General features: G+C 52.5%; 9 protein-coding genes across 9 annotated transcripts; 6 read left to right on the top strand and 3 right to left on the bottom strand.

Moving 5' to 3' along the window:
• Positions 1–893: 893 nt before the first annotated feature.
• Positions 894–2000, bottom strand: CCOS01_10948 (uncharacterized protein; the record flags this gene model as incomplete). Its single annotated transcript, XM_060459101.1, has 4 exons — positions 894–1038; positions 1180–1295; positions 1602–1850; positions 1905–2000. The coding sequence occupies 4 exons, from the start codon at positions 1998–2000 to the stop codon at positions 894–896; spliced, it is 606 nt and encodes a 201-aa protein (XP_060310903.1).
• Positions 2001–4144: 2144 nt separating this feature from the next.
• CCOS01_10947 (uncharacterized protein) lies at positions 4145–4363 on the top strand (the record flags this gene model as incomplete). The annotated part of the gene is made up of 1 exon (XM_060459100.1): positions 4145–4363. One exon carries the CDS (start codon positions 4145–4147, stop codon positions 4361–4363), a length of 219 nt encoding a protein of 72 aa, XP_060310902.1.
• A 1822-nt stretch (positions 4364–6185) lies between these two features.
• On the top strand, positions 6186–6819 carry CCOS01_10946 (uncharacterized protein; the record flags this gene model as incomplete). Its single annotated transcript, XM_060459099.1, has 2 exons — positions 6186–6458; positions 6526–6819. The coding sequence occupies 2 exons, from the start codon at positions 6186–6188 to the stop codon at positions 6817–6819; spliced, it is 567 nt and encodes a 188-aa protein (XP_060310901.1).
• Positions 6820–7724: 905 nt separating this feature from the next.
• Positions 7725–7940, top strand: CCOS01_10945 (uncharacterized protein; the record flags this gene model as incomplete). The annotated part of the gene is made up of 1 exon (XM_060459098.1): positions 7725–7940. The coding sequence occupies one exon, from the start codon at positions 7725–7727 to the stop codon at positions 7938–7940; it is 216 nt and encodes a 71-aa protein (XP_060310900.1).
• Positions 7941–9920: 1980 nt separating this feature from the next.
• On the top strand, positions 9921–10434 carry CCOS01_10944 (uncharacterized protein; the record flags this gene model as incomplete). Its single annotated transcript, XM_060459097.1, has 2 exons — positions 9921–10056; positions 10256–10434. The coding sequence occupies 2 exons, from the start codon at positions 9921–9923 to the stop codon at positions 10432–10434; spliced, it is 315 nt and encodes a 104-aa protein (XP_060310899.1).
• A 924-nt stretch (positions 10435–11358) lies between these two features.
• CCOS01_10943 (uncharacterized protein) lies at positions 11359–11990 on the bottom strand (the record flags this gene model as incomplete). The annotated part of the gene is made up of 2 exons (XM_060459096.1): positions 11359–11691; positions 11739–11990. The coding sequence occupies 2 exons, from the start codon at positions 11988–11990 to the stop codon at positions 11359–11361; spliced, it is 585 nt and encodes a 194-aa protein (XP_060310898.1).
• A 1334-nt stretch (positions 11991–13324) lies between these two features.
• On the top strand, positions 13325–13849 carry CCOS01_10942 (uncharacterized protein; the record flags this gene model as incomplete). The annotated part of the gene is made up of 3 exons (XM_060459095.1): positions 13325–13383; positions 13434–13511; positions 13570–13849. 3 exons carry the CDS (start codon positions 13325–13327, stop codon positions 13847–13849), a joined length of 417 nt encoding a protein of 138 aa, XP_060310897.1.
• A 1053-nt stretch (positions 13850–14902) lies between these two features.
• CCOS01_10941 (cutinase-2) lies at positions 14903–16301 on the bottom strand (the record flags this gene model as incomplete). The annotated part of the gene is made up of 3 exons (XM_060459094.1): positions 14903–15524; positions 15598–15992; positions 16068–16301. The coding sequence occupies 3 exons, from the start codon at positions 16299–16301 to the stop codon at positions 14903–14905; spliced, it is 1251 nt and encodes a 416-aa protein (XP_060310896.1).
• An 889-nt stretch (positions 16302–17190) lies between these two features.
• On the top strand, positions 17191–17391 carry CCOS01_10940 (uncharacterized protein; the record flags this gene model as incomplete). Its single annotated transcript, XM_060459093.1, has 1 exon — positions 17191–17391. One exon carries the CDS (start codon positions 17191–17193, stop codon positions 17389–17391), a length of 201 nt encoding a protein of 66 aa, XP_060310895.1.
• Between the last annotated feature and the right edge of the window lie 1299 nt (positions 17392–18690).

Raw genomic sequence — 18690 nt, 5'->3', positions numbered from 1 at the left:
GGTCGGAGCGTCCCCCCACTGAGACGGTTGGCGTAGAACCCGGGGAACGAGGTGAGGTGGTGAGACAGGCGAGAGGAATAATCCGCCGCCGCAGCAAGCGATGCACACAATCCGCTATCTGGATCGAGTCTGGCCCAACCTTGAATGCCAAAATGGCGGTGTGGCAGTGAAGAAGGGGCTTTTCCATGTCTTCCCATGCCCCCCTCAACCTTGTTGTTGGTCTACCGTCCGTGTGTCCTCCCTTGCCTTTCCCATGGCTGCTAGATCCTATTCACCGAGAGAGCAAATCCGCAAGATCTCGTGGGGTGAGCCGACCAACGTAAGTTGTCAACTCAAAGGAACAACACCGATCCTCCGTCAGCTGCCTCACATGGGCGCAAACATGCCGTCCGCCGCCATGCACATCGCACACTTTTGGTTTCACGCGGGCGTTGATATGGTAGGGTTTGGAAGTTAGCGGGGGACTGATTGGTGATGGCACAGCTGGTGAGGCTGGAAGGTTGGTCCAGAGGCTGGAGACCAAGAGCAACAGAAGAAGGTTGTCCAACCGGCCATCGAATCCTTCCTTCCAGAGGAGCTTCGGCGTTGGTAGGTGTAGAGCATCGAGCGTGGATTGGATGGGTCAACAGGAACTGTGTGACAGCGAAGGTCGAACTCAATGGCAGAGTCCCCACACCACCATGTTGCTTTTCTTTACTTGTTGTCTACGGATACACTATGTACATACATAGTAGACCCTGGCAACCTGGCGAATGTTGGCTTGCGTTGCTGCAGGCATTGTGCTGTGAGCTCGTTCGGAAGAAAAACAAGAGCCCGGCAGAAGGACATCGAGGTTGAGTGTCAATCCTGTCCCGATATGGAACCAGTCCTGGATAAAGGAGGGGATGCCGCTCCTACGTCTGCTGCAGTCTGCTGAAAGGGTCCTCGGCCTTCCCAGGCACGGGCGAATCCAGGAACCCTGCGCCCAGGACCGTCCGGCTCTGGCCTCTCTGCACAGCGTGCAAGCATCCAACCAGTATCCGTAGCGTAGAGAGCCGACTGGGCGACCAAAATAGCAGTCCTCAGTTCCATTGCGCGGGACATTAGGTGACCGGCACGATTGGATGGCATGGAAACGGTAGGCAAACGGAACAAATGCCCGTTACATTGTTGAGATGAGCCCTGGCCATGTATCCGTACCGGTGCTGTGACTGTCGTGGCGCTGCCAAAGGCAAGAGAGCGAGCGGACGGGATGACGGTTGATCGGAGGACTGGGTGACTGACTGGTCGACCGGGCTGACTGTCGAGGTGACGGACTGGGACGTGGGGTGACAAGGCGAGGGGAATGCGATTCTGCCCCCTTTCGTCACTCGGATTCCCCTATGAGCTCCACTGTAGAGATCACGAAGCCATCGTCAGGTGTCTCAAGATGGTTTCCCATCTCCTATAGGCCCCTCTCCCAAGACCCCTAGGGGCCCCAGCCGTGCCCTGCCCCGATTCACCTCCACTGGACTGGCAGATTGGCCTCCGCAGCAGGGGCGACTTGTCAATGCCGGCTTCAGCCTTCAGCGCTTCTGCCTTCTGTCTTCACAGCCATCGGCGGGTGGACAAGGGAGCTGTACTGTGCCACGGCCGGGGAGCAGAGAGCCAGAGACCAGGGACTTGAGAGACACATTCGTTCCAGGGTCTGGCCCAGGGGCGCTGCTGGCGTGGTCGCGCGGGAGGCCCGTCCACTTCATGCAGTGCTGGTGCAAGGTCGGGTACCACAGCAAATCCCACGCTTTCGCCGTACGGATAGAAGGTGTGGAACGTATGGTCCCAGTCGAGAGTTGGTCTAGAAGGCGTTTGGCGCCCACCGCCGCAGCTGGAAGCTATTATCGATGGCGATAGAGTTGCTCCCATGCGTATGGCATGTCGAAGCTTACCTTAATCTCGACCTGGCGCCTCCGCAGCAGCAGCAGTCCATCGGCCGGCAGTCGCAAGATCTGACGGATCATGAGCAGGATATCCGTACGGAGCATCCGTACGCATGCACGGCACTGGGGAGTTGCTGAATGACTGAAGCCAAGAGTCAAGACGTGCTAGAATGGAAAGAGAAGAGGCATGGATCGATAAACAGGTCTGGGGCTTCCATCATGGCCTGTTCATGGTTTGGCCACTGACGGATGATGCTGGGGTGAAGGAGGGGGAGGGGCAGAGAGTGACGAGTGACGATATGGGGCGAGAGACCTCTGCTGAGATCTGCGTAAACGTCTGCGTGGGGACTGAGTGAGGTGAAAGAGAGCAAGAGCAGGTTGTGAGTGGGGTGAGTGAGTAAGTGAGTGAGTGACTGCGAGTGTGACGGTGAGATCGGTCAGTTACGGACTGGCAAACGGTTGCCCCGCTGTTAGTGATGGGGAAGGGACTGTCCGCCTTATGGAAAAGTTGGTCATCAAGATGGAAGGCAAAGAGAACCTTGAAGGTGCTGACTGCCCAAGTACGTACCCAAGATGCTGCCTTCCCTGTTCTGGTGTGTGAGGTGGGCAGTTGCGGTGTGCCCTGTGTGAGAGATGGAAGGTGAGAAGCGTGGTAGCTTCCACGGCAGGTGGGCTGCAGCCTGCGGAAGTGGCAGTCGCACACTGTGGACTACATGACTTGGTGCCTAAATTGTCAGGTCCACAAAAGTGACATTCAGGGTGCGGTCTGTCGCTTGATTCGCCTCCAAGCGTGCCAGCCGCCACGTTTCCGAATCCAGGCCAGAAGGTCAAGGGCCCATGGTCATTTCTCGGTTATTGTTTTTCTTTTGCACCAGACCAGGGGTCTAGCGAGCAGTCATAGCGGCACCAAGATCCACCCAGTGTCTGCATGTCACTGGCTCACAGCCCTGTGTGTGCGTCCACGGGTGCGTGTGTGTGTGTAGTGTGTGTGTGTGTCTCTCTCTCTCTGTTTCTGTTTTCGCATGAAAGGTTAGGTACCTACACACGAAGCAGGGCAGGAACCAACACGTAGGTACCTTGCCTTCTCTTCTCTACAGCAGCAGGAGAGCAGAGGGCCGTTGTCCGTCATGCATCCCGGGGCTCTAACCTCCTGCAGCAGTGTGCAACAGCACCTCCCATGTGTATGTACCCAATGAGAGTGGAGGATCTTTGGGGCCTTGGGCAATGTCTCTGGCACTCTGCCACATCACAGTGTGGGTGGTGGACAGTGTGAGCAGCCGGCGACATTGTTTGGGTCGTCCATGGCTGGTAATCCCACGCTGGAAGGTACGTATCCGCAGCTGGATGCTTGACCCTCCACTAGATGCTCGACCGAAGCCTCGATAATCCATTTGTCTTGCTGCCGCCGTGCAGATGTGCAGACTCCAGACCGCTGGTGGTACCGTGGACCGACCTTGGTTGGTGTGTGTGAGGTGGGAAGAAGCGAAGGAGATGGGGAAAGAGAAAAAGAGAGAGTGGGCGGGTGGTGCGTTGCACTGTTCCAGCTGCAGCTCGTCCTCTACCGTTCAGTCTGCCCACTGCCCAGTGCACACAATGCATCACGCAGTCCCGTCCGTTCTAATGTCTTCCTCTCTTCTTCCCCCATCTTCGGTTGGCTGAGCCTCTGAGGGCTGGCTCTCCCCCAAAGGTTGGGATTCGGCCGGACAAGGGCCACCCAGCAGAGAGGGTCGGGAGGGTTTCACTTTGGACTGAAGCAGATAGGCGGCGCAATCGACAGTCGACCTTTTGATGCTCTGATCGGAATACACACTGTGGGTGGGCGGACGACATGAAGCCAGCCGAGTATGAGGAACCCGGGAAGCAGACTCCTACCGTTGGATTCTCCGTACGGTGTTTATTGCAGCGTAAGAAATGGGAAACACTAGGCTGCGTTTCTCGTGTTTCTGAACATCAGACTGCGCCAGTTTAATGCCCCTGTGGTAGCAGTAGAGCATGCGATGGATCATAAGCAACCACCGAAAAAGACGATGCCATCGTGCGTGCATCCCAAAGGTCTCTCTATCATCAGACATTGCACCGCGTCAGCGCAAAGCATACTGACAAGTTTGCCGAACTTTGGGCGGGACTGCCTCGAAGACAACGATAACAAACAATGCCATCCGCCACGGAGGGTTCTTTAGCGTCGCCTAGAATTCCGGACGAGGTCGGAGAGTGCTGAAGTGCGTAAGGCTTTGCGGATAACAGGAGGAATGAGGAAGAAGGAGAAGAAGAAGAAGAAGAAGAAGAAGAGGGACGCCGAAGCGTACGGGCGAAGACTGGACGAGAGCAAGACACACGCCGTTGGTCGGACCACGGCCAGGACCGAGAGTCCCCTAGGCAAGACAAGCCTCAAGACCGCAAGAGGAGAGGTGGACGAGAGTGGTCACTTGATCACAAAGGAGAGACATCTCGACACAGCCCTGGCATAGAGTGAGGAGAGACATCAAGGCGACACTACTGGCTACTCGAGGATTCGACAGTGACAGACTGACAGACTACCTACAGTGGCAGGGAGAGAAGGGGAGACGGTGGATGGTGGCACTGGGTGGATGATAGACGGTGCAAGATGGGAGGGAGGGAGGAGTGCTGTGCCCTCCTCAATCCTCATCCACCGTCCGTATCATGTCTCATCTCTAATCTCGCTCTGTTCTCTCGTACCGCAGCAATATTGAATGTGCTCCTGGTTGATACCCCATCAATCACCGCGCACACTGGGGTTCTGGAATGACAGGTGTGGGCAGCCAATCTCTCGCATGGCCGCAAGCGGTACCAGAATTGTAAACAAGAACAAGAACAAGCGACTGGCGCCGGCGATTCTCCGACTCAGGAGGCTTTTTTTTGGGGGGAAGGAGTTTCCTTCGCGGCTGTCAGCACTGTGAAAGGGCTGAGATTGAAGAAAAACAAGGCCCACAGTGCGTCCTGCAAAAGGCAGACTCGGTACCTGCATGCCACGCATCAACTTGCCCTGCGTCCATGTTCCGACGTGGAATGCCCAAGACGGGTGGGGGATGGGAAAGAGGAAGGGGAGGAGGGATGCAGGTTTACCGTCTGCCGAGACTGACGGTGAGATGTGTGAGTGTGTGCCAGACTGAGATGGGTATTGAACTTTGGAGTGAGAGTGAGAATGAGACCAAAAGTGAAAATGAGAGTGAAGATGAGAGAGAGAGAGAGCGTGGGAGGGCCACACTCTCAGTGATCTCGCCAGCCATACAGACCCCAGCGCATCGCATTCACTGTCGAACCCTCTGACCAGGTTCACCCAGGCTTGCCGGGCACACGTAACTCTTCGCTTCCCACATCTTGCCTTGCCTTCCCGCCCGCTGCGCAGTCACCTTACCGTTCAGTTCAACATCCAACCCTGGTGTACCGTGTGAATGTGGTGTGTGTGCCCCAGTCTCATTCACTCACTCCATCGCTCGCTCGCTCACTCACTCATTCATCGTCTCCCCCATCCAAATACGGCCAGCCTATGCCCCACCCCGACAATGTACTGTCCGCCGCACTGGTAGGGTTGACGGCAGCCGGCGCCACGCCCCAAATTTACACCAGCCCACTAGGCCGCGCTAGTCCCTGGTCGCTATAGTTTGAGATCTGCCAGCCAATGGAAACAGGGTGGCGAACTCGCATATGGCGTCAAGGAGTGGAGTCACAGTGTTGACCACAGTCACACTGTCTTCTGATCATCTCCCATTGGGCAGGCTGTGGGTCCACCGCCGCCCCCTCTTCCCTCCCAGTGTCCTCTCCTTGCCCTCCGTGCCCTCGTCGCTCCTCTCGCCTGCCCGCTCACCTTTCCACCGTCCTCCCACCCTTCCCACCGTCTTGCTCGAACCAACAAAACCATCGCTTTCTCCGGATTCTTCCCTCCCGATACTTTTCAACATCTCTCTCCCCCCTCTTTCCAGACGTACCTTTTTCCTCCCACCACATCATCAAACCTCTAAACCACAAAAACGCTTCCACAAACGATCATACATACCAAACGACCTAAAAGAAAAAGCATTGCTTCTTCCAACGATCTCTTCTACCTTGAACCTATTCATCGTACACATTTTTACCACTCGCACAACGTCGACTCGGCAGGTTTCATTGTTTGTGTTTCAAACTGCAATAATACCGCACAGCTCGGCTCGCCCACATAAGACCACCCGCACATCCGCCACACTGCCTCCCAACCAACAAAAAACGGCACCCCTTCTCCGACCTTCCACCACGACATCACCACGGCATCTACCTCCGAAACATCCATAGATAATGTCTTCATACTACCAGTTTAACCACCACCAGGCGCATCCCACCCCCGCCGTCCCCGGTGCCTCCCACAACCACCATGGCGGCCGCAATCGCAGAGCGCCCCGTCTTTCCGTCTCCCAGAACCAGCACAAGCAGTTCCGTGGCGTGCGAAGCATGAAGGAGCTGACCGAGTCCGCTACCCTTAACGCTTTCCGCACAAAGTTTGAGGCCGGCCGCTCTTTCGACCTCGAAGACGACATGGAATTCTGCCCTGGCCTGTTGACCGACAGCGACGTAAGTATCTCGGAGCCTTGGATCTGTCTCTCATGATCCGGTGACTAATATTGGTCGCCCGCTGCAGATGAACTCCATCCACAGCTCTTCTGAGCGTTCGTCTCTGGCCAGCAACTCTCCTGAGTCCTCGCCGACGCAGCAACCCCAGACCGTCGCCCCTGGGTTCTCGCTGAATTCTTCTTCTCCCGCCTTCATCCCTCCCGCGTACCAGCAGTCTAGCCTGAAGCTCCATCAGCCTGCGGCTACCCGCGCCCGCAATGCCATTCCCATCGTCAACCCTGCCACCGGCATCACCATGTCGAGCCCGCCGCCTTCGGTTTCCCCCGCCCGGATGCAGCAGGGCATGGGTCGCAGATGGTAAGGAGTTCATCCCGCTCTCGTGACAGAGGGCTTGGTGTACTCCTTGCCTTTTGTGCCGATGCATGCTGATGTGTAAAATTTCTGCTCATTCGGCTTGTTTACACCGACCATCTTGGCGGGCACCGAAAAAAAAAAGAAGACGAAAAATGGCAATGGCATCGATGATTTTCTCTCTTGCGGGCTGGGTACCTCAAGGTATTGGCTAGACTGCCGGCGTGGTCTGGTCATCTGTTGGCTCAAACGACATTCCTCTCCTGTACAAACAACCTCAACGACATACCCTGTTAAACCGACAAAAACCCCTTCGAGGCTTTTTCCTACGGCGCGGAATGAGAAGTTATCGATACCTTTCTCCTTTTTTTGGGTATTTTCGACTACAAAAAAACTCGACAAAAATCTTTCGGTGTCCTTACCTCGCAAGATGAGGTTGGACTTGCACGAATGGCGTTTTCCACACGGATGGTTTTGCATTTTCACGACATGCATCGGTGTGAAATCACACCACGGCGGAGTTCTCGGATATAATTAATTCTCGGCATCTTTTTTCACGGACAGCGGGACGACTTTTTTGTTTTCCAAGATGATTCAAAATTTCTGTTGCTCATCATGGTGCTCGACGGGTCACGAAGTCATTCCGGAAAAGATTATCTCGACATATAGAATGAGTGTCTTTTCAGCAACTTATTCGGAGCGGGGGGGCAACAGGTGTTTCTGTTATGGGCTCACATGGGAAATATCAAATGGGTGGTGGCGGGCAAAGACATGCGTTGCTATTGTTTTGCGGCAAATCTCCAAAGCTTGGAAACGGTACCGGGAAATACCTTTTTGGGAAAGGTGGAGTTGGTCATGAATTTTGGGTGCGGCCTGCTGGCGAACCTCTGCATTGTTACCTTGTTTGGTTGAGCGATGTGGACGGGGATCGCGCAGTCCTTTATTGCTTTCTTGCGCCTCTTCTCTCATTTCATTATTCGAGGATGGACTATTCTTACTACTATTGGTCGATGTTCCGGCGGTGCAGGGTCTAGCACCTCGCGACACTGGAAACGGTTGGTGGTGGTGGAGTCATACCTTGTCTGGGCACTTTCGCGAGCATCTCGGAAGAGTTGTGTGTTTCTTGGGTAGCGGTTTTGAGACGATAAATGGCTCTTGTGGTTTCTGGGTCGGAGAACGGGATACCTTTTGGGGTTGTACAGGAAACGCTCAAGATGCGAATGGTGTTGAATGGGATTAGACCAAGCTGTCTGATCTTGTGGCGCGAAGCCAGCAAGGCGCAATGCAATATACGATATGTTCATCAAAAGCCGTCCATCAGGAGTGTCATTCAGTGACTGCCAACCATCATTGCAAGTGACCAGCTACTAATAGGTTCCGAATCATGGTGACAATATTAGGTAGACGTTCGGTGAAGGACCAAATATTGCTAGCCGGGTTTGACCTCTTGCTCATTTGCATCAGATACATCTCACGACTGTTAGAATAAAGAGATGACTACATGCCGTCCTCGCGCTTACTGCATATTACCCCTTCTTGAACCGTGACATTGCTGATATATTGCAGGATACTGTAAGACGGCTGCTATCGAGCTGCGTGAGATGGGGGTCAGTAAATCAGACATAGATTCCCGGCCCACACCTGCCTCGAAACCCCCTTTGTTCGCCGAGGAGACGACGGAGGGGGGGAAGAAGGGGAATGAATCTGAGCTAAGCTGAGCTCGGGCTGCGAGGGAGAAAAGAGGAGTTGAAGGTCGGGCTTTTTGTGCAGTAGAGTTTAGCATGGAGGATTTTTGGTTGCGTTTTTCCCCTGTGTACGAGGTATGATTCTGTAGGCGCTGGTATCGCTATGGAGGGCGGTTCGGAAAAGGGAGACGGGTGGATTTCACTTTCTAGTTTCTGGCGTTTTGTGTTGGGGGCGTTGAAGGGTTAGTCTGGTGTGCGGCGTGCCTGGTGCCTGGGTCGCGGCCCGGCTTCATCCTGGGCCTGAAGGGGACCTGAGGGACCTGAGGTGCCTTGCTTACCCGCCGCCTGAGTTTCTGCATGGTGCTGCGAGGGGAGGGGGGTGTTTGGCGGGGATGGAGTGCTGCAGGTGGGCGATGAAGGTGAGGTATCCTGCGGCTCGGTGCTTCCTGATCAATTTTTTGAAGATTACTGTAACCACTATTACTATTTCTCTTCCTCCCGGCGAAATTACTATGAAGTGGACGGATACAACGAGCATCATCATGGCTTGGAGAGTGAGAGGGGGGGGGGGGGGGGGTTGGGGTCACGGTCCCGGGATGGACTTGGTCTTTGATGAGAGGGGTGGGGAAGCCAATGATGACGATGCAGCTGGGCAGCAAAGCACGAAGCGTGGACTGCCAGAGTGAAAGAAAATCCCGTCCTGGGTATGGTTCCGTGGTGGGGGTCTATGTCAGGGGTCAACGGGGGATTGGGCACGGAGGTCTGCACACAGGTGGTGATGAGGCTCATGAGAGAGAATTCATGGTCCAGATTTGAGCATAGTCTGGCGAGAAAATCCAGGACGATGACGATGCGTATGAAGGTCTCTCTGAGCGGCGATGATGGATGGATGGCCCCTTCGTTGGATGATGTGACTGTGGGCTTGCAAATGGTCGACAGGCAGTTGGTCAATGCCCCGCCCTCGTCTTCTGCAACTCTCTCCTTCCCGTTCTAAAAGGGCAATTTGCGGGGACATGGCGATGCTTCCAGCCACTCGGGTAGCTGCGCTGCTGCAACCAGCTGGAGAAGGAAAAAGCTCGGTCCTGAGGAGATGTCACCATGTAACTAATCGAGAGAGGGAGAGAGCAATGAATAGTGACGTCACGGCCGGGTCAACGAAGCGGCGCGCCGCATGCTTCTGGCGGCTGCTTTCTCGTCTAGCTAGTAGCTTAACCTAGGTTATTGCTATTGCTCTACTTCTTGAGCTCTTTTGCCGAGTTGTCGTGATCATTTGGCCCCTTTTCCCCCTTTAATACCTCATTGAATCTTGATTCTCTTCCGTTCAATTGAACCTGCCTGCAAACACAACACGATAATCCAAACCTACACCGTGATACCCCCTCCCCTTCCTCTACCACAGATCCAAAAACCAAATACCTACGCAACAATGGCATCCCGCATCGCTCTGTCTGCCCGTCCTATTGCCCGCGGCGCTTTCGTCGTCGGTAGACAGACCGCTCCCCTCGGTCGGGGCTTCAGCATCTCCACGACGAGAACGCAGGGTCTGAAGGAGTCTTCTGGACGTGAGTCTCTCGCTTATTTCTCTTTTCTACCTTCTTTCCTCTTTCCCCTGCAGAAGGATGCATGGCAATTGAGCTTGGGGTGAAGTCACAAGCTTCGATGACGCCTTCATTGCCAACCTTTCACCCCTCCTACCCATGAACGAACTCTTCCCCTTCTGTTGCTAGAGAGATGTCAGCTGACACTTTTCCCCATTCAAAGACACCGACAGCGAGACGCACGAGAAGCACAAGCAGGACTCTCTCTCCAAGCAGAAGCAGGGCAAGGGCCACTGGAAGCCCGAGCTCGCCTCCGACAGCGAGGAGGCCATCAAGGCGGATCGCGACGAGCACATCGACCCCAAGAAGTTGCAGGAGAAGACTGCCGGCAAGGCGTCATAATCGTGAGGGATGATTGTTCGCCCCACCTCACCTTGCCTTCACCTTCAAAGAGGCACTAGGAGGTGGCGAGAATGAAGCAGAACACAGTATGCCGTACAGCTTTATGAGCAGACACACACACAAAACAGATGCATGGGTTCTGCGGGAGTTCGTTCTAGTGCTCTTTGGGACCGGGATTGGCTGTTGATGAAAATGCATGCGGGCTGCGTTTGGGAGAGGGTTTGAGGGATGTAATCGTATTAGCATCGTGTCGAGACACTAATTGACTTTTGCCCACAATGTTGACTGAATGGATCTCTCGTGCGGCGTTTTGAACGCCATTGAAGGGGTTGAGCAGAATCACACCTTCGACTTGGAGAGCAGCATAAACCCAGGAGAGAACATCTTCACTTTCTTATTTGCTAGCCAGGCTTCTGGAAGCTACTAGTAAGGGAACTCGTACGCCCAGAGCTCTCACCACTGGACATTACCCCAAAGAGATCTTCGGCTAAGACGACGTAATTACCTAGCATACGATACAAGCTCAACACAATTGGCTACGAAGAGTTGACAGAGACGGCCTTGTCGACTCGATTGAAGGTAGATTTTTTGAAATGCGAGTCTAGAATCTGGAAAGAGAATGGTACCAACATGGTCCAGGTGACAGGACGGGAGTGACACTTGGTCGGGATCTGGGTCCGGCTCCGGCTCCGGGCCCACATTTTCGGCCTCTATAGGACTCAGGTCGCCGACTACCACGATGAGCTCCCGCAGCCCGTCTGAGCTTTCAATATTTCACAAATTCTTCCTTGAGTTGACTCAAGTACATTTCAAAGGGCTGTAATTGGGGTCCTCTCATTATAGACCTCAACTTCTGGTTTGGCACATGATAGAAATTGTTACCAAGCCTGTTGGCGTTGACACTTACTCAGCGAAGTAGTATATTCACAAGCCCCTCGTAGGTTTCTTTGAAGATAACCTGCGAACCGCCTGGTGAAACATGATGCTTATACAGATACCGAAGGAGATAGAGGGTGGTATCAGAGAGATAAAGGCTAACAGGAGCCCTCTCCATCCATCGCGAGGCGCAGCCGTGGCTAGTAGAACATATAAGCCACCAAGGACCGCAACAGAGACAATGAAATCTTGATATACGTCGTGGCATCTGCAACCATAGAAAGACGATGTAGTGAGGCAGAAAACTCCAAATGTCATGAACATCGTGTCCAGCGAGTAGGGCTCATATGGTTCGGGTCGTGCGTTTTGTTGATTGTGCTCCTTATTAACAATTAGTGAACGAATGAGGCGTCGAGCAAAATACTAACATAATTATTCAAATAAAGATTGAACTCTCGAAAAGTGGAACCGGTATCTTGGGCGTCGTTGCTCGGTTTGAGGATGCTGGGAAACAAGGGTGCGCAGGCTGATAGCAACGAAAGAACCCCAGACGCAGAGGTTAAGATCAAGTGGGAACGGTAGCTTTGCTTTCCTCGGCGAATTCTTTGGCATACGGCTGAGTCGCAAGTAGACTCATTCGAGGCGATGCGCTTGGACACTTCAAATCCCATTCTCTTCATCTTTGATGTTTTGATTGGAATCGAACCAAAGTAGGAGCAGTTGCGTAACCCCCTTTCCCCGCGAGATAGGCGGCCGTCGTCAATTTTGTTGAGAGAGGAATTACGCTTGACTTATGAGAAATAGATGAAGAGAAACTAAGATAAACTAGACTCTGACACAAAGATAGCGGGGTAAAACGCCAGCATGATCAAGCCATTGCCGTCATACTACCTTCTTCAAAAGTCACGCGGGCTTCCTTTCCACCTTGGCACCCTTGGGACAAAGAAACGGCACCTTTTTGGTGATTAATGGAAACCAATACGTTTTTCTCGGTGAGCCGCCTTTAGCCGCTCAACTACGGGGACTGGTTTAGCAACGATTCTGGCAAGCCTAGCTAGAGGGGCCCGTACCAGTCCAGTTTGTTAATCAACCCGTCCACTCAGTTTGCCTATAGCATTCACGATCCCCTCATGTTTTTTTTTTCAATTCGTTTCTCTGAGCTCAAGTTTTATTCATTCTATATTAAAGTTTTCCACTGGATTTAGCTAGAGAGGGCGTCTTTCGCCTTTCTCCAACCTCTTTCCAGACGACCACTTCCGATCTTCAATCCTCGATTCAGACTTTTATGTAACTCAGTACGATTTCTCTCCACCGAATACTACCTTGAACACTCAAGCAAAAGTATACACGAGCTCTCAAACAAACTGTTCATCCCGCGTAGGCCTCTTGTAAAGACCCCAGATAATACCAATCTCAAAGCTTCTTGAGTTGCCACAACTTTCGCTAAGACAACCATAACAATAGACTACTATCTATTTCGAAGTCACACATACAATACCCTGTCAACACAGGAGGAATGCATGATTCGGAAGCCTTCTCTTCACACTCCCCACGGCGCCTGCACCCAAGCCGAACTTATCAACCGTCCTTCATCTATCCCTCCGGAGACCCTGAAGTCCATCTCTTTGGAGACTGTTCTCTCCAGGAGCAGACTCCTTCGACCCTAGCCAAGGAAGGCAGGGTCCTCCAGCAAAGATGGACAAAGCAACAGCAAGCGATAACTCTACCAACACAACCCCGATCCATTACACTGTCAAAACATTCATACCTGTCGAATAGGCTTCGAGGCTTCTTTACAGTCTTGGCTTTTGGACTGATGGTGGCATCAGCAGATGCAAGCACCCAAACGACGCCGACCCATCAAACCCCGAGTCCCGTGGATGCCTCTTCAGGAAATTGGATCACCAACAGTGCCAATCAGAATGCAACCTTCTGCGCCATAGTCATGGGTGGCCTATTTGTTACCTGCTACTTGGAGACAAAAGTAACAAGCTTCGTTGGCCTTTTGACCACTATGGTATTCTACGGCCACTTCTTCCTCACCATAGATCGAAATATATTGGTCTCGACTATGTGAGTTACATGCAAGAACTGAATATCAACATGATCTGATGATTCCGTAGGCTCTATATGGCCTGTATCATGTACAGCTATTTGTACTTGAAAGCAACCACTAAGCCGTACGGAATTCAAATGTCACTGTGAGTTGTCCCTGAAGCTGCAGAACACAAGAATCGCTCTAACACGACAGCACCCTAGTTTCGCCCTGGTGGTGAGCTTCCTTGCCGGCCTCATGGTGTGGCCGACGGCGGGCTGGTGGTCGTCCGACTGCAAAACGGCAGCGCTCAGAGATCCGCTTCTGTTCGAATTGCTGCCATTCTACATTGGCATCTCGACTATGATTGTCTGTTGGCTCACCAACGTCCTGAAAGGGGGAACGAGAGTAACCCAACAAGCCAACCCGAGCCTTCCTGTCGCCATCCCCAATTATCAACCCCAGGGAACCTTTCAGAGCTTTGGACGAGACACCGCCTCCTAGTAAAAAGAAAAAACAGAAACCACCATATTTACCTAGCGAAACAGCTTCTGGTTACGATGAATGGTGATTACCATTGCGGAACTTCCACACAACGATACCCGGCCGGGGAATACTCGAAATCGGCGTTTTGGTTTATTTAAACTGTCACTTCCAGGAGTCGGGAATTGACACACAGGAATTACAAGAGATATCAGGAACAGATCATAACGGACGCTCACAGTTTCATGCCAATTTTGTACGACATATACCACAAAGACAAAATATATTTCGACTTCGCAAAGAACATCTTTCTCTTCACTGTACCGTACAGAAATTTAGTTACTGCTATGTACGTTTTTTTGGCTGATTCTAATAGCAATCACACTTTCAATGTAAACCATTCTACAAGTATTGTGCCGAATTCACTCCTATAATTTATCCTGCGCTCTCATTAACCCGACGTCAAAGAAGGAAGCAATGTTCCAAGAGACATATCGGTTGAGGAATGTCAAGCTGAAGACTCCCTTGGACACATGGCGAAAACGCTGATAAACTTAACACCAACATCAAGACGACGACCTTACTATGAAAAATATCGTGAGATTATCTGTTAGCGAGACTCAGGTATCAAGAGGACTTCAACTTGAGTAGAACCCGAGGAGATACAGCTTTGGAATTCTTAGCATCCCGCGGGTAAACTCGATATTCCCAGCACCAGTCCCTTGAGGTCTCACATAAGAATTCAACTGTAGAAGCTCATCTTCGTCAATAACTGTGCGTTCCGCAGGCTCTTCTTCAACACACATCTCAGTGGAGAGAAGCTTCCTCGCTCTAATCCCCGTAGAAGAGAGGGCTAGGCCTAGCTTTGAAGAACCAGGGATCAGCTTTGTGCATCTTAGCTTCAGCCTATCGCAAGACTGTCCAACTTTATGCGTTTTCCTACGGGGAAAATCATGACAAGGATGAACGGTCTGGTCTACATAGGCATGATGGAGGACAACTCGGATGACCCATAGTTGGGTATCCCACAAAGACTCGATCGTCTACTTATGTATCTTGCTTCAGCGCTATCATCTAATCCAATTTGGGATACTCAATAAACCCAACAGAGTCCACCTCCTCCCCAGACTCCCCATGCATACCTACAAACGAGCGGCCCTCACCCGGCACAAATGTAACACACCGATCATTCGTCCTCGACCCAACCTCCAGTACCCGGCCCAGACTAGTCGAAGCCCGAAAGAACCCAACGCGGTCCTTCTTCTTCTTCCGGCCGTTGCACACCTCCGTCATGATCCAGTACTCCCCCTCCTCCAGCGTCAGCTCCTTGAAATTCCCGCCGCTACCGCCGTGCTCCTGCGCCCCGTCGGGGCCCCCGTCCATCTTGACGCCGAGCGCGTCGACCCGCGCGGCGCCGCGGCCAAAGATGGAGACGACGCGCACGCTGTCCAGCTTGGCGAGTTCTGTGCCGTCGTTGAAGGAGGTTGAGCTGCCGGCGGGCGCGCCGCGGTAGATTTCGCGGAAGGTGAAGCCCACGTCGGCAAAGTGGGAGAGGTCGATGTCGGAGACGATGGGGACGGTGGTCCAGCCTTTGGCGGCGGCGAGCTTCTGCACGAGAAACTCGGCGGCGGGTTTGGCGGAGGGGCGATAGTCTCTGTGGCCTGGCATCACGGCGCCGAGGGGTAGACCGTTGCGGCTGCGGTCACATGGTGTTAGCGAGACCGTCTCAGTGCCTTCATTTGCAAAGCTGGGGTGTGTTCAAGACTTACCAGACCGGGTCAAATTTGTTGCAAAACGTCTGCACTCTTTCCGGTGCCAGACCGGGTATCGTGTTCTTGTTGTACACCTGCATAGTGTTGCCAAATGTCACGGCGGCCACGATCCGGTCCTTGTATTCCGATCCAAGCCTATCCGAAATCACGCGGGAAAGCATCGCAGCGCCTTGGCTGTACCCTCCGACGACGACATCAGAGTCGGAGCACTGGTCCATGTACTCGCGGATCTGGGTGCTCGCGCTGGTGACCTCGCGCGGCCGGCACAGCTGGTTGTTGATGCAGAGGTTGTCTTGCAGCGTTGCGGCGTACTCAATGCCTTGAATAGCAATCTTGTCCGCGCCGAGGGTTGAGCGGAGGTACGCCGCGAGTTGAGGGCCCGGTTGCAATCCCTGTGGTGGACTGTTAGTTCTCAATGCGCTCAAGGCAAAGATATCATCGAGGCTTTGCAAGCCGGGTTTACTCACCATATTCGGCTGTTGAGTGCTTCCGCGGAGGAAGAAGAACATGGTATCTTTGCAGGTGCCATCGCGCACCTCATTCTCCAAGACACCTTTGTCTGATGAGTCCTGTTGTCGAGCTTGAAGAGAGTGAACGGGTTGGCTTGCTTCTTCCGTGTAGTCACTTCGTGGTGTTACTCTTGCGAGGCCTGGTGTCAATACGCACTGCAAGGCGAGTATGATGGCTGTGGACCTCTTCATGATAACGAACGTGTTGTAATGAGCGTATATGGGTTAGTACTTGATCAATTTTTGCTTCCTGGGAAGGAAGTACCACTAAATGATTGGAAACATGTTGAGAACTGTCATATTCAAGGACACTGATTTCTTCAATATCTATAAGTTACGTTTCCTGAAGCTCGGACTGTTCAGAGTGGAATCGTCAATAAAAGCGAGGGTTTTCCCTTTCGCTTCAGCAATTAATATTGAGGAACGTCAAATGAGCGTCAATGTCTCTTCAACCTTAATTGATTGTATACAAGGGCTATACCTTAAATTGTGGACGAACTCTGTTAGTGTCATTTCTTCACCTGACGGGCTGTCCGGCAACTCCAGGGCTGCAGCTCGGAGGGATCGGACAGCCGTGATCTGCAATCTTGGACTCACCTTTCCCCTGGGGAGGCCATGCATCCAGTGGTCCCACGCTGCGATCTCTCGTCCTGGTTGTCGGTACAATACACTTGGACAGGAATCACTTACCTATTTCTCCATTCTATAAGGTAGTTAACCACTCGCTCGCCTCGCCTTATTCAAGGTTGGGTCTCGAGTAGATCTGCTCGGTATGTGAAAAGAGTGCACGGTCGAGGGCCTAACTTCGCCATGTAGACAAAGAAGACAGGCTCTCGATCGGGGACTACTAGGAAGTCCTATGAGTTCTTCCTAACAGCGCGAAAGAGGACATCTCCGCGATTGGCAATATAGTTCTGGCAAAGAGTTACGTGCTCCCTTCCGTGGAAAGACGCATTGTTGCCGGAAAGCTTCAGGTAGACGGCATCGACTTCACTCTAGCGCCTTGTTTCTTGTGTTTACCGTTCGTCATACGAGGATGTTGGTCAGAAATGAGGCAGATGTCCGGACTGCTTCAAACTGGATGGTTGCTAGCCTGACTTTGACAACGTCTAACCATGTGAGTATGGCGGAGCATTGGTGGACGACTTCGGAGGAGCTGCAGGCAATTTCGCGCTGTTACCGTCAAGTAAAGGCGAAAACTGTACATGTTTCGCGCATTCGGTCAAGCAACTCGGCCATGGAGTCTACGTATAATCCACTGGTGCGGCCAAGGCTAAGGTAACGGGTGAGCTGGCAGAGAAGTTAGTCAGGACCTTCCAGATGGGTAGAATGGTTGGGATGGACGGGACCTAGTAAACTTTGGCCGATTTTCCTACGATGAAATGTAGGCTTCGGGATAACATTTTGAGAAAAAACCAAAACCTCTTACAGTATACTTCTGAACTGAGAGTTCGGGAGAACTTGCTGTGGCGGCGGCGTCGTCTCTCGCCTCTATATGATGCCTGTCGCCGCCAGCTTCTTCCAATGTCATCTACCACACATATATGCGAGGGATTCCTCCAAAACACCCACAGAGTCCATGATGGAAGCAGCTTGATTATATCTTCCCGTGGATAAGACTTCCAAGATCTCCTCAATAGGGCTTACCAGACGTATCTACCCCCACTTTATACTTGCTCATCAGGCGTCAAGTGTTGGCCTGCTATCCACTCTATCGTCAATGAAAGACACAGAATTAAGGATAGATGCTACTCAAACACATGAAAGGAAACACATGAGATCGCGGTGTCTTCTCGTCGTCTCATCTCAAAGTACATTTCCATTTCCAGAGAGATTCTTTCCTCAACTCACATAGCCCACGTCACACCTCGTCGCCCACCCCCAGACTTGCTACATCTATGCCAAGTGGGCTGTGGCCCCCAACCAACTATCACTGGATGCTCACATCCACACTTCCCCGATAGTCTAGTGGTGAGGATATCTGCTTGTCATCGGGGAATTATTCCCTGACAACGATTCGCAGGGGACCGGGGTTCAATTCCCCGTCGAGGAGTTATTTTTGCTCTTTCTGCGTAGTGTTGCTTTCTAGAACTGATTTCAATGCGATTGACAGTCGCTGTGGCATCTTGGACGGCATTTCGGACATGAACCAATGTCAAATTTACACTATGCGCCCATAATTATGTCTCAGGGCAGAGTAGTCTTTGGTCCCAGTAGTTTTGTACTTGAAGCAGGTAGGTACTCGCCACATAGTCTGCCAGCTGAATCGTCCCGTCTTATCTGCTCCAACATTCATGCTCTTTGTGAATCAGCGTTGTTGCCGCATGTCTGATAACGGCGGCGCTGAGGGATGGCGAAAAGACCCCTGCGTTTACTGCGTTTACAATCGCCACAACGCCACTTCTGCTCCTTCTGGGTCTTTGGCTCAGCACTGTAACTCACTCGACGTGGGATCGCTGGTCAATGCGGCCTGGTGTGGAGAAGGCGCCGCGTTGAAAGTCGCTCGAGGATCGTTACGCAAATGTGTGTACAATGGAGAGAGGATGCGAGGGGAATCATCGAGAGACATCATCTGTCTGTA

Source organism: Colletotrichum costaricense, assembly GCF_030867565.1.
Source record: "Colletotrichum costaricense strain IMI 309622 chromosome Unknown Scaffold_11.1, whole genome shotgun sequence".
Taxonomy (NCBI): domain Eukaryota; kingdom Fungi; phylum Ascomycota; class Sordariomycetes; order Glomerellales; family Glomerellaceae; genus Colletotrichum; species Colletotrichum costaricense.
The sequence above is the reverse complement of the archived record's forward strand: the minus strand, read 5'-3'. Positions and strand labels throughout refer to the sequence as shown.